The sequence below is a fragment of the Numida meleagris genome, chromosome 4 (genome assembly GCF_002078875.1).
Source record: "Numida meleagris isolate 19003 breed g44 Domestic line chromosome 4, NumMel1.0, whole genome shotgun sequence".
Taxonomy (NCBI): domain Eukaryota; kingdom Metazoa; phylum Chordata; class Aves; order Galliformes; family Numididae; genus Numida; species Numida meleagris.
This window is the reverse complement of record NC_034412.1, coordinates 37,482,879-37,495,971: the sequence shown is the minus strand read 5'-3', so window position 1 is coordinate 37,495,971 and position 13,093 is coordinate 37,482,879. Positions and strand designations below refer to the sequence as shown.

The window sequence follows — 13,093 nt, the reverse complement described above, 5'->3', positions numbered from 1 at the left end:
TTTTAATGTCACTGTGTCCTCAGAATACTGGGCAAATTCTAGTACCAAGCCATCAGATCAGCTAAATTGAGCTCACTGAAGTTGAAAACTATTTTCAGCTGAAAGTTAAAGCTGTTGTTGTGTCTGTCATTACAGCTTCTCTTCATGCCTCCATGTTGTTTTACTGTCATATTTTGTCTTCTGTGAACATCCTGAGTGAATAATTTGGGATATATCTTTGAATTTAAGCAGCGTTTCATCATCTTCCTAATTTATGTCTGCATGAATCGTAATTAGTTGGTCATCAAAATTCCACTCAGCCGTACATTGATTATGTATATGCATATCTTCAGATTTTATTTGTATAGTGATAATTTCTGGATTAAGAATATACTGACACTTGTGAGTAATCACTGGGCTCCCGTTCAGCACTCCATCTGTATTCTTGAAAACACTTAAGCATATGCTTAATTTTAACTTTAGTTCAGGTAAGCATACAGTTGCCTCTATTCTAATTCAGCATGGCATTTTAAGTGCTTGCCTAACTTCAGGCAGATCCTTAAATTGCACTAAAGCTAAAATCAAACACTTCCTTAAGTGTTAGATAACTGCTGTATTAGGTTTGATGAGATTAACTCTGGCCATTAAGTAACCAGAAATGCCTGGCCACAGTTTCATTATGGTTCTACAGACAGGAAAAACAGAACAATATATTTGTGCTCCCAGATTTTTAATGCTGTTCTGTGTACAGTTAAAGGATTTTGTAAACTCTTCCTAACTATTAAAGAACACTGTATCAGGAGGAAATCAAGACTTCATTCTCAGACTTTCATTAGGTTCAGAATTTTCAATAACAATGTGTTCCATTCTTGAAAAACATTTCAGATAATGCATCTAAATGTGATTGAAATTACAAGTGAGAATGAGAGGACAATCGGCTACAGATCCTTACAAAGGAAATGAGTAAACTGTACACAGGTGGTGAGGATGTTAGTGTATAGCATGTTTCTTACATTTTTGTTTTATTTTTGACACTGAAAGATTTTATTCACATCACTAGTCTTTGTTTCAATCCTTTTTTGCTTTTTCTGCTTCAACCTCTACAATTCTTCTGCACTATTTATGTGCAGAGCTTTTTGCATTTTTTATTTCAGATCGTCTCCTATTGCAGTTCATGAAGTCTTTCAACAGTAGGCTGTTAATCCTCTGCCGATTAATATGATTTCAGTGATAATCCTTTCATTTGTTGAATTTTTAAGACATATAATCATTAAAGAAAGCGCTTGACAGATTTTCCATTAGAGAAATACAGTGAAGGTGGTATGTCTTTCATGTACGTCGGTAGCACTTTACATTGCTCATTTATAAAATTAATTTTGCAGATGAAGCAAGGAAGTCCAGAGTTAGTTACTGGTCTTTTACCTTTGATATTACCTTTGAAATCCAGTTAAAGAATAAGTTATTCAGGGAATTTCAGACCAACCAGTGTTAGAATATCTGTTTAAAAACTCTCTTCGCATCTCCATTGTTACTTTTCTCCTGGAATAAGAGTCAGCTCTAGTTCTACCCAGATACTTCAAAGCATCAAGCTATTATGTGGAGAAAGAGTAGGATATAATTTAGTATGTGAAATTTCCCTCACATAGGCCATAGGATGTAAATGGTATACAGGAGTTATTCCACTCTTTGCATGAGTCTTATTCATATAACTGTTTAAGTTAAATATGTGACTGAAATCCTCTTCCAAAGATGGACCTAAAGGTTTCAATTATCTTATAAAAATGGCACACACAAGTCTCTTGCTATTAGAGATTTTTGTTTGCTGTTGACTACCAGCTCTCTTTTATAGTTTTCATACAATTCTTTACTTTTTATGTCTTTTCTTTCCTCTGAAATTACCTGTATTCACCTATTTCTCATTTTCCTGCTCTTGTATACACACTGATGAAACAGTAGGCAAGAATAGAAGACATAGGTATTCAGGTAGTTAGCAGGTGTGGACTACCATTATTAGGATGAAGTTTCACGTTTGTATACTGAAGACTCAAAGATAATTCAAGCAGGAGGGGGAGGAAGCAGACACCACAAATCTTTAGGAAAATCAGGTCCTGAACTTGGCAAACCTTTAGGTGATTTTGTCACGTATTTGCAGCTTTAAAATGATTTGGCCTTTGCAACAGCCAAAATAAGTGTCCTTTAATCACTTCCAACCTATTAACAGATGGGCAAACAGCTTTTATAAATGGGGCATACAAAATACTCCAGTATCAGCCAAAACTAATTAGTAGCAATATCTGAACTGCAATTTATAAGTGATGGAAATATATATTAATGTAGAGAAACTGATGGTTTGATAGAAATTCCTCTTCAAACATCATGCCTCGTGTTTGTTCTGACCTAGAATGTTCTAAAAACTCTTTAAATAAAACACACTTTTTTTTCCTGTCTAGCTATTTTCTTCCAATAAAACAACAAGTTTGCTCATAAAAGAGCTCATTTAGAGGTAGTGTAACTGATAGAAATTGCACTAAGCAAGAGGTAGTTTAGTATGCATTTTTCGTTATATATAAGAGAAAGGACAGTGTAACTTGAATACAACGTTAAAAGAAGTTAATCTGTAAGAAAAGTACAAAGTACTGATAGAAGACATTATTTATACACCAGTGCCAGATCATATTAAATACATCTTTACACTGCACTATTAATCAGCATATGTAAATTGCGTGAAATTAAATTGTGAGATGATAGAAAAATTGCCACATGCATAATTCAGTAGGAAGATCCAGTCAATGCATTGCCATCAGTTCTGCAGAATGAATTTGATTTTACAAAGACATCCATAGTGGAGGCAGCTGCTGTACCTAAGTGCAAACTTGACTGTACGCTTGATATTTCAAACAAGCACTTGTCCATATCTTCCATAAAATTTTTTGTTATTATGGCTCTAGAAAAGACTGTATTATGGCTCTAGAAAAGACTCAGAATTGTTCTGAAACACATTTTCATAAAAAAGCATTAATTTAATATTTGTTGGTGTTAGAAAGACTTTCTTTCCTTACATGTGAGTGTCCTTTCTTCCACAGATAACCTACCTCTCCATATCAACTTACATAGTGATTTGAGGACTTTCTTAAAAAAATAAAATTGTATCTAAAATATAAATTTGATGACAGCTCCAAGAAAACTTCTCAAGTTTTTCTTCCTAAAGGTTAACAGAAAGGGACCTGCCCTCCCATGTGGATAATCATCTCTGATAATCTTATTCTCAAAATTTGGAAAAAAAATAACAATAGAAATATTGTGTCCATTCTTTATGCCCATGTATCCAATAAATCAGGTAGTTTTCTCCTTGTCCATCTGACGTAACAATGTCCCTGGCTTTTGAAGACAGTGGATCTGATCAGTTCAGCAGTGTAGCCCTTGGATATCCTAATGCTTTACGCAGAAGATAGGCATTACCTGCAAACTGGCTAGACCTGTCTGGAAATGGTTGTGGAGATGAGTTCACTCAGTGCATACCCTGTGCAACTCAAGAAACTCCAATTTCTCTGAAACCCTGCAAGCAAGTTGAAATGTTGTTCTCTGTTAGAATTTCTGGGAAAAATAAACAATACTGTTGATATGGAGCTGAGTTAAGCTGATAGATGAATTTTTCGTTCACTGTGAGAAGACAGAGAGGATGTATCAGGTTGTGAATGGTGAGGTTGTAATCCCGTACTGGGAAGTTATATGAAATACATGGAAGTTTTTTTAGCCAGTGGAGAGATCAAGATTGATGGGACAGATTTTTCTTTGTGGCACAAACTGAAATGATGAATAAGTGAAAATGATACTTTTTAATTATAAAAAGATGGTCTGATTAAAAGTCTTGCAGGCTCTTGGCTAGAAGGAGAAAGTGCTGCAGAACACCAGAAAATAACTAGTTTGGAATTCATCATCTATGTTATTTCATCTTCAAAAAATGATTATAACAACAAAATAAAAATCCAGACAACCAAGTAAAATTACAAGATTTTTAGTAGTGTTCAGATTTCCGTATCTTAAGCATTTTTATCTGATTAACACCTTGCTTAATTAAGAGCAGGCATCAAAAAACATTTTCTCGTCAAATTACATTTCAAGCAGATTGGTTTACTCTTGGCAAAATCTGGATGTAGTAAGTAAAATTGCAACTGACTTTAGAGCATATAGTTACTTATGACCTTAACTACAAAAATGACTATTTTCTTGAGAAGAAAAGAAAGCTCTGAATGTGTTAGATGTAAAAAAAATCCTCAGCTACATTTTAGTTTACATTTCTGCCAGTTACACAGCTTCAAATACTAGTGCTTTGATTAACCACTTTAGAGAGTTCATTTATTATTATTTTGTCTGTTTGTTCCTAATTAAGAAAAAATTCATATCTTTCTTGGTTTAAAAATGATTTTTTATTAATTTTTCTGTAGCAGAAACATGCAGTTCAGGTTATTAAATATCCTGTTGGGTCTGGTGTTTCTTCTATCTTGTTTTGAAAGGAAAAATTCCAATACAGCCTTTCTTTGTATGTTCTTACAAAAAGGATTGACTTCAGTACATTTCTACTTGTAAAAAGTTTTTTAAATTTAATGGAAAATTTCCTGACCAATTTCCTGACACGTTAATAAAAGCTATGAAAGTTAGCATTCAGATAGACTGGATACTTAAGGGTTTCAGAGTGTCTGCCTGCTAGAGATATTATGTCAGTTGTAAGAAATATATATATAAAAAACATAATTTATTTTTTCTAGCCTGACTCTAATTCGTTACTTCAGAAAAGTGTTTGGTATGACTTTTTGCCTACTCCTGGGATGGATGGAAAAAAACTGTGATTGAAAGGGGAATTGAAAATCTTAAAATTGTTGAAAGTAGTTACTTGATCCTTATCGTTTACAAAAGCATGGGAATTCAGCAGATCTATGCATCTGCAACAAAACATTTGTCAAGTAGATTTGGATGGTATTTCTGCAATTGTAAATGGTAAATCACTAAATCTTTTCAAGCTATTCATGTAAGTGAAAGGTTTGTACATTATTCTGTAATTATTTTAAGTGCAAATTGAAATTTGTGTACTAGAATTTTGATTCATAGTTCAAACGTTTTTTCTACCAAACTGAAAACCAAATTTTCTGTACTTAAATTTCTAGTGATAAATGCCTTTCCCAGAAGAAGCTGAAGAAGAATGTAACTCTCCTGGAAGTCTTCGAAGCTGCTTGTGATAGTAGAAAGCATCCTAGCAATAGAGAAGAACTTAAAGCAGTCATTTGCATTCAAAGATATGTGAGAGGGTGGCTTGTACGTAGGGCATTTAAGAGAGTAAAGATCAAGGTAATGCTTTGATTGTTTAATCCATATACTGCTTAAATTCTAGTAGTGTAAGAATTCTTGATTATTACTATTTGGCAATGAAAAAAACAACTGCTCAGCTAGTTTGTCTGCCATTGCTGTTCTGCACCTTCAAGGTCAGAGCTAATTCAGTGATAGTGAGTTCTCTGCTGGGACCTGTTTCTATCACTTGATTGTAAGAAGTCTCTCTATTTTTAGAAGAGAATAGCCTGTGTGACCTATGATCCTTTTGCCTTTAAATACTCTTGTTACACATGCATATTGTACTGTTAATTTAAGGGCTTGCAGTTTTTGAGGTAAACAAGCTATAGGTAACAGACTGTTATTGTACTCTTCTTCCCCGAACTCTGTTTTATGCTTAAACTACTGAACAAAAAACATGGATTCTGCAGTATAATTACTGTTCTTCTTGTTTGTCAGCAAGTATTTCTAAATGTAATGTCATTTCCTGAGAAATGATGTAACACAATGCCATAATACACACTTGTATCATCACACAGGTGATGTCAATCTCAGAGTTTATATCAAGTTAGAAGAGCAGTTAAGATATCATTTTTCTAGTGATGTCTAAGCCCTTTGTCTGAGAAGCATGCCATAAGAAAACTTGTAGCTCATTGAAATAAGTGGGTCAAGTAGGAACTGAGTCATTCATTAAGCTACCTATTTTATTAGTTTTCTAGAATCCTAAAATAGGTGGTAAAAATCAGGTCATATTATTTGGTAATCATCAACCTTTAAAAATATTCCTTCACTTTATATGCAGGAGGAGAAATAGTTTTTGCTGCTGATATAATTAACAATGAGGTAAAACTACATTTCTTGATATCTACTTCTGGGCTGCAGGAGGCAAATATGTATTTTTCCTCCCATGACATACTTGTAATCAAAAATCAAATGTTCAACATAAAGTTTCTCACCTTGCCAACTTCCACTGTTCCACTTTTCCTCTGCTGAGGTACAGAAACTTGTCTGTCCACCCAGACTGATTATGCGCAGATAGTATTTTCTGTTTCACAGAGTTCCTGACCTACTTCTGTAATTTGGAATAAAATGTGTTTATCCAAAAATAGTTTTATCCAATATTTTTATCTAATCAGCTCTGGAAACACCTATTTCTTATCAGCACCATGGAGTAATTGTTTTTACATATCTGTCCATGTGTTTACAGCAGAGGAATTTATTCTTGTTTTCTTTTAAGATTTTCTTATATGCTGCACACCTCTCAGTTCCATCTCCTCATCTGTTTTTTTTTTTCAGTCACTTTTCACTCGTTTCTTATGGTAATGAAAGTGAAATATATCTTTAATTACAGTCAGCAAGTCATGGGCCATCCTTACTAGCAGCTGTAAAGTACTACCGTAACATGATGGCACGCATTAAAAGTCGAACTGGTGTTTTGGATCTGTCTACACCACTTCATTATTTTGAATTAGAGGAGTGGATGGACAAGAAAAAATGTAAGTAATTGCATGTAACACAAAATTACCTTTATTTTAATTCCAGTAGTCTGTCACTTAAGTAATATTCCATGTCCACAACACAATCATTTTAAAATGGTTTTTGGTGCAAGGCAGATTTTATTTCCCCTTATGGATAGCTGCATTTCTGAGATGTCATTCCAAGACTTTAGAATTGTTGGATTTAGTTTGAATAAAGAGATTCTCCCAGTCACTTGATAAAGAAATTAATTATTAACTATTATTGCTGTGACAACATGTTGTGGGTCTTAGACTACTAACTGTTAAGTGATGGGTAATGTCATGTAATGTTGGGAAGGAGGATTTCTAATGACGTAGTATAGAAGAAAGTGCAAAAATGAGTACCATCATACTTGTCTTAATACTTCATTATTTTCATTCATTCTGACCATGATGTTTTCCCTAGTATTATTGTTCTGTTAATTTTTTAAGGATCGTGTGAAAAATGAATAGCACCCATATTATCTCCCACAAAAAGAAAAAAAACCAAATAACTTGCATGTTTACAGAGACTTGAAAAGAAGATTCCTTTGCAGATTTTTTTGAGCAATCTGAGTATTGAAAAATTTTATTAATGAAACTAGTTTTACACTTGTTTTTGTTTCTCCTGTTTGATGACTTTCCTATCAGTCAAGCAAATGTAGTAGAGAGGATACATGTTATAGTTCATCTGCATGTTAGAAAACACACAGACAAACACAGCAGGGTAAACTGCAATGACTGGGAGGAGCATAAATGTCACTAGCTTGAAGGCTGCTTTTCTTGATGGTTCTCATGACAAGTAAGCAAAGAAATGTTGATAGAAGAGGAAATCATTGACTAATACCAAAGTGGCCTGTTCCTTAACTCCAGATGCTCTGCTCACTGCCTTCTGCATTCTTTTGAATATTAATATTTGGGTTGTTCATATTACCCCAAGGATATGGGAAGATTTTAAGGAAAAGAAAAATAGTTTAGACTGCAAAATATAACCTAAACTTCCTTTTTAAGTAATCTGCTGCCCTTCAAATCCCTCTTCCAGAGGGAAGACATGGCTGCTGCATTACAGAGGATATTTAAGATTAGATGAGAGCATACAGTATAAAATGGCTTTCCTGGTAGGAAAAAGCTGAGAAAGCAAAAATTAGTTTGAGTTTTCATCTATGCATCAAAATGACAACGCTCCACATTGGACTTACTTTTGCTACTTTATTTTTTTCTCCCATAAATAAGCATTCCAGAGAAATAAAAATATACCAGCCATTAAAAACTGAAAGTTGATTCTGATTGATTCTTACACCTTTTGAACGTGAAATGTATTAATTGCTTAAATTTTGATTCCAATTTTCATTCAGTCCTTTGATTCTATATCCATAAAATTTTATGTTTTAGCACGGAGAAGGAGAATTTTAACACTTAATTTGAACGTATTCTGTGGGTAGGTTTTGAGTTCCCTCTAAATGCATTACTGATGCAAATCATGTAATTAATAAAAAATAGCTTCTGGAGGTTGATGACATAGTCTCAGTTTTTACTTCAAAATTCCATAATCAGGTCTTGTATTCCTATCACCGCATATGAAATATATATGTATATGCGATACACTCTATATACATAAATGATTTTTTTCCCCCTCATATGTTATGAAAAATTTAACTGATTAACTCCTAGAATGTAGTCTATATCCTCCTGGAAAAGTGTATCTTTTTTCCAGCCTGAATAGTTGATAACATGCTGGATGATGTTGGCTGACTGAAAAATTTGTGCTGCTCTTCATATTGTGATGAGCTGCTCTTCAATGGTTGAGTCACTGATGCTTTAACAGGAAGTCTTAAAGTTATACCTTCAAAACATCTTTGTAGATATGATAGGATATTGCAGCTCAGTATATTGTCTTTTGTTGTTGTTTTTTTGTTGTTACGGTCTTCAAAAATTAGAGCACAAAGTCTGACTTAAAAGGCAGATGCTGTTTTTCTGAAATGCTAAATTGACATTAATTTGCTCTTCTTTGATGAAGATAGAAACAGACGTTATAGATGCTCACACATAGCATAGGATATAATTTGATCTATTACTGTTAACCCCTACAGGAAAATTATTGGTTCCATTAATAGATGGTAAATTAGCTAGACAGATTTTCGCTGTCTCTCAAGGAGGAAGATTTTTGGCACCAATTCTGAAAAAAAATAAATCTGTGGGCTAGGTAGATCAACTGTGGACCTCAAAGTAGGGAAGACTAAGGATTTCCATTTTTAATCCATACTTTATCCCCATGAGCAATGGAAACTAACCACACAATACCTTTCTCTGAGTTAATGTATTTGACTAAGCTGTATTTTTAGATATGTTAAATATGTCAAAAAAAAATAGTTGAAAAATATATCTGTGTTTTTTCTAATTGTCCTTGGCCAGGCATCTACGGGCATCTCCATTATGACATTACTAAAGGCAATGTCTTAGACTGGGAGTTTTTTCACCTGCATTTAATTTTAGGGGCAACAGTTGAATATACTGTTTTAGACAGGTTGAGCGTATCTGCTGAGTAAAAAAGAATCTGCTAGCCTCAGCCTCTTTCTATGAGCCTAGTTTTCCAGGGACTAGCTCATCAGCTTTCCCTACTGAGAAATTCTTATACGGGGAGAGAATTCTTTCAACCTAGCTGTTCCCCTTTATGTTTGGTAAGGACGATGTGAGTTTCACTTTACTGCAAAAGTCAGCCAGCAGCAAGCTACCCAGTCATCAGATCTCCACATAGGCCTATGATTCCATACTTAGTTTATCAAATGTATTAACTTGATTCTAAAGAAAATCTTTCTAGAAAAATCGGTGCTTACTAGCATACTGTAAATACATATCTAAAGGAATTTTCTGTTCTCAGTTTATGAAGAAATGTTTTCCAAGAGAGAGTTTGACAGAAAAATGGACAGAGATCATCTACCTGAATTTTTTAGAGACTGCGGATATTTTATACCTGCCAGTGGAGTACATCGGATCTTCCAGCTGGTCTTTCCAGGCAAGTAGTTACTTAAAAATGCTTTGCAATGGTACAAAATGTTCCAATGCGAGTGTAGACTCTGGGTCATTTGTTTTCATTGCATAATGAAGCTACTGTTCTTAAAAGCTGTCAACGGTTTACGGGTATTCGGCCTGGTTCCATGACGAAGGGGACAGGGGACCCACGGGCCCACACCCCGGGAAAAGGGAAAAAAGGGTAAGGAGATGGCCCTGAGAGCAAAGAACAGCGGCAACAATCTGAGGAGAAACAAACTAATTTACTAAATAAAATATCGGAACGCAAAACAACACACTATAATACAATATAATTACAATTTAAGCTGATAAATCCAATACAGAGAGAGAGAATGTCCCAAAATCAAGGTAGGCCTTACTCTACTACCGACGATAAGACGGCTGGAGAGCAAGGTGCTGCCAAGACGAGAGATGGCAGAAAAAGGGATGAGGTCTCGTGATCTGCAAGTTTTTATACTGCGAGCTTTTATCTTTTCCCTCCGGCTGGAAAATGGCAACAGAGGAGCAAAGTACCGTGGGGACTGTAGTAGTCCTTCTCTTCTGAGAACCAGGTACATTCACTATATGATGTTATGATGTGGAGTACCAATAACCGAAAATCATAAAACCATGACAAAAGCATAGTTGAGACCAACCCTTCCTGATGTTGATGTTCTTTTTGAAAACAAATCATTTTATCCTTATACTTGAAGTAAAGTACATTTTGTTGAATTGCACTGTGTCTAACAATGCTGGACTACAATTCCATACTATCTTGAAATGTAGTAAGAGAGTGTAGAGTAATTTTGTAGGAGGTCTGCACTTGCAGGTGCCTCCAGGAAAAACACTTGCTTTATTCTCTGTTTTGTAATGTCAGTGGTACTTGCTTTCCATCACTCTTAAGCAACTCAGCCCAACTAAATTTTAAAAACGTTCACAAATGAATAGATGAATGTAAATAGAATAAGATAGCATGTGTCAAGGTATCATGTATTGTAAACAGAAGGGAGAACATTGCCCTTAAAAAATAGAAAAAAAAGTAATTAATTAAGCCCTTCAAATAAAGCTGGAGCCTCATCTTCCTTCAGTCTTTTCTCTTTTCTGGGGTAGTCAGTGGGGGAACCTGCAATACTCTGTTCTTACTGCAGATCAGCGGCTCCTGGATAAGACGTGTGGAGGCAGCCTCTTTGGGAACCTCACAGGGTGAGGTGGGAGATACCATTTCCCATTTCTCCTCTGTGGTAGCACGCTTTTTTTTTATAATGACTTATGAGGGAGCTGTGAACCAAAGCTGATCTAAACATAGGTTTATATTACTTCTGTGTCTTCTTAAGTTGGACATCTACCTCAACTGGGAGGTTCTTGCAGATGGTGAGCTCTGGAGGTTACAATTAATCTCATATAATCAGTGTTTTGAAAGAATGCTTTTGACATGCAACTTCCTTTAGTGAGAGAAAACCATGTTTAATTGGTACCTTTGCTTTGTTAATGACCTACACGGGATTTATTTTTATGACATATAAATATTTTGCTGTCTTTCAGCTATCTCTCTGTTCAGGCTGCATATTCGAGATGAAGGTGATCTCTTTGAGTGTCTCACCACACATTGTACTTGCACATTATGCTGCTTCTCAGTGTTGGCTCCTAGTAAATGCAATTAGTTTATGATGGAAAATCATGTATTACATGTCATTTAGGTCACATTCCTAAGACAGTGTGAATAAGACCAGGTATTTTTAGTCATTTGTTCAGTCCCCATCACTATGGTAACAGGAGATTTTGTGACTGTGAGACAGATTTCTGTCTTATATCCTAGATTTGGGAGACTATTGCTACTTTACGCTGTGTTCACAGTCAGACTACAAAAGGTTCATGCTTCCCCACTCATTATTTAATTTATTTAGAATCTCTTAAATATGAGGTGTTATCAAGACTGGTTCACCCATTTGAGGTGGGGTGTGAGCTTTTTATTCATTTCAAGTTGAAAACTCTCCCAAATTATGGATGTGTAAATGATGAATAATTGCTGAAACATAGAGATGTGCTAGTGTCTAAAGGGCACCCATAAAATGGTTTCTAACATGAAAGCATTTTGAATAAATGGCACTTATCTATAAAGTGCCCTCTCTTTCTCAATTTTATAATACAAATGTCATTATTTCTGAAGATAAGTTATTAACAGAATATAACCTTGCTAAATTGCCTTAGGAGAGACTGCAATTGGCTGAGTGTTTTGAATTTCTTAATATAGATTTGATGCAGCTGTCTCCTGTGCCTGTACAGAGCATCTAATACCATCAGAGTGCCTATTTAGGAATGGAAAGATAAGGTGTGTATGTGTGTAGGCAGAGTGTTGGAGAGATCTCCTAGTAATAACTGTTTTGAGCTTTTTGGGTGATTATTGCGTATTAAATGGCCATGCTACTGATCCAGTGAAGGTTATAAAAAAGTGCCCTTGCCTTGTGACTATCTACTCTGAACACAGGAAATATAAAAGGATTCAACTTTTTTCTTTAAAATTTTTGTCTCATTTTACTCTTTTAATTTGCTTTCTCTTCTTTGCTTTCTCTCCCTCTTTTTTTTTTTTTTTAATGAATCTATATATTGCTGAAGGAACAGGGTCTGTGAAAATAAGTACCTTGATGTTAAATGTCCTGTCACCTTTCCATTTCCAGTAATACTATCTTTGGCTAACAATAATTTAGGCAGTAAAAGCTTGCAACTTTTTATTTTACATGTTCTCTTGAGAGTTTTAATTACATCACTCCTACATAACTACAAATCTGATTTAGGATGGATCTGCTTACTTGAAGCAATTTATTTTTTCGTAAAAGTTAGACACTGAGGGCGGTAAAAAATTATCAGAATAAAGCAAGAATATTTGTAAGAAAATACTAATAGTCATCATTATATATAACAATGTCAAAATAGGAAATAAGACTATCCATTGTAAAATACATGCAATGTGAATTAATAATATCAGGTGGAACAAAGAAAAAATAAAATAATGTATGTATGGCTACTAGACATGCTGTTTTGCATAGCTGTGCTTATGTAAGAAAAACTAGTAGAGTAATTTGACCATAATGACAATAATGAGGACACTTTTAGGAACTAAAGAAGGCACTGGTACCTGGAGTGGACTTGCAGATGCTGAATGCAGACTTGTACAGATATACATGTTTGTGATTTACTTTTGAATTCTGCTTTTCAACTTCTGGGGAATAAAGTGAGTTTCCTTTAGGTCAAATGAATTTCGTCAGAAATGGTTCTCTAGATGTTTATAT

The 13,093-nt window shown here is 34.7% G+C and overlaps 1 protein-coding gene across 12 annotated transcripts in view; it reads left to right on the top strand.

The window, feature by feature from the left end:
- Nucleotides 1–13,093, top strand: part of IQCM (IQ motif containing M) — a 189,092-nt gene that overhangs the window by 121,668 nt on the left and 54,331 nt on the right. For all 12 annotated transcript variants that reach the window (XM_021396554.1, XM_021396553.1, XM_021396552.1 and 9 more), the window contains 3 exons: nt 5,142–5,322; nt 6,653–6,797; nt 9,676–9,810. In XM_021396554.1, the coding sequence (XP_021252229.1) occupies nt 5,142–5,322; nt 6,653–6,797; nt 9,676–9,810 (461 nt within the window). The remainder of the gene's footprint in view (nt 1–5,141; nt 5,323–6,652; nt 6,798–9,675; nt 9,811–13,093) is intronic.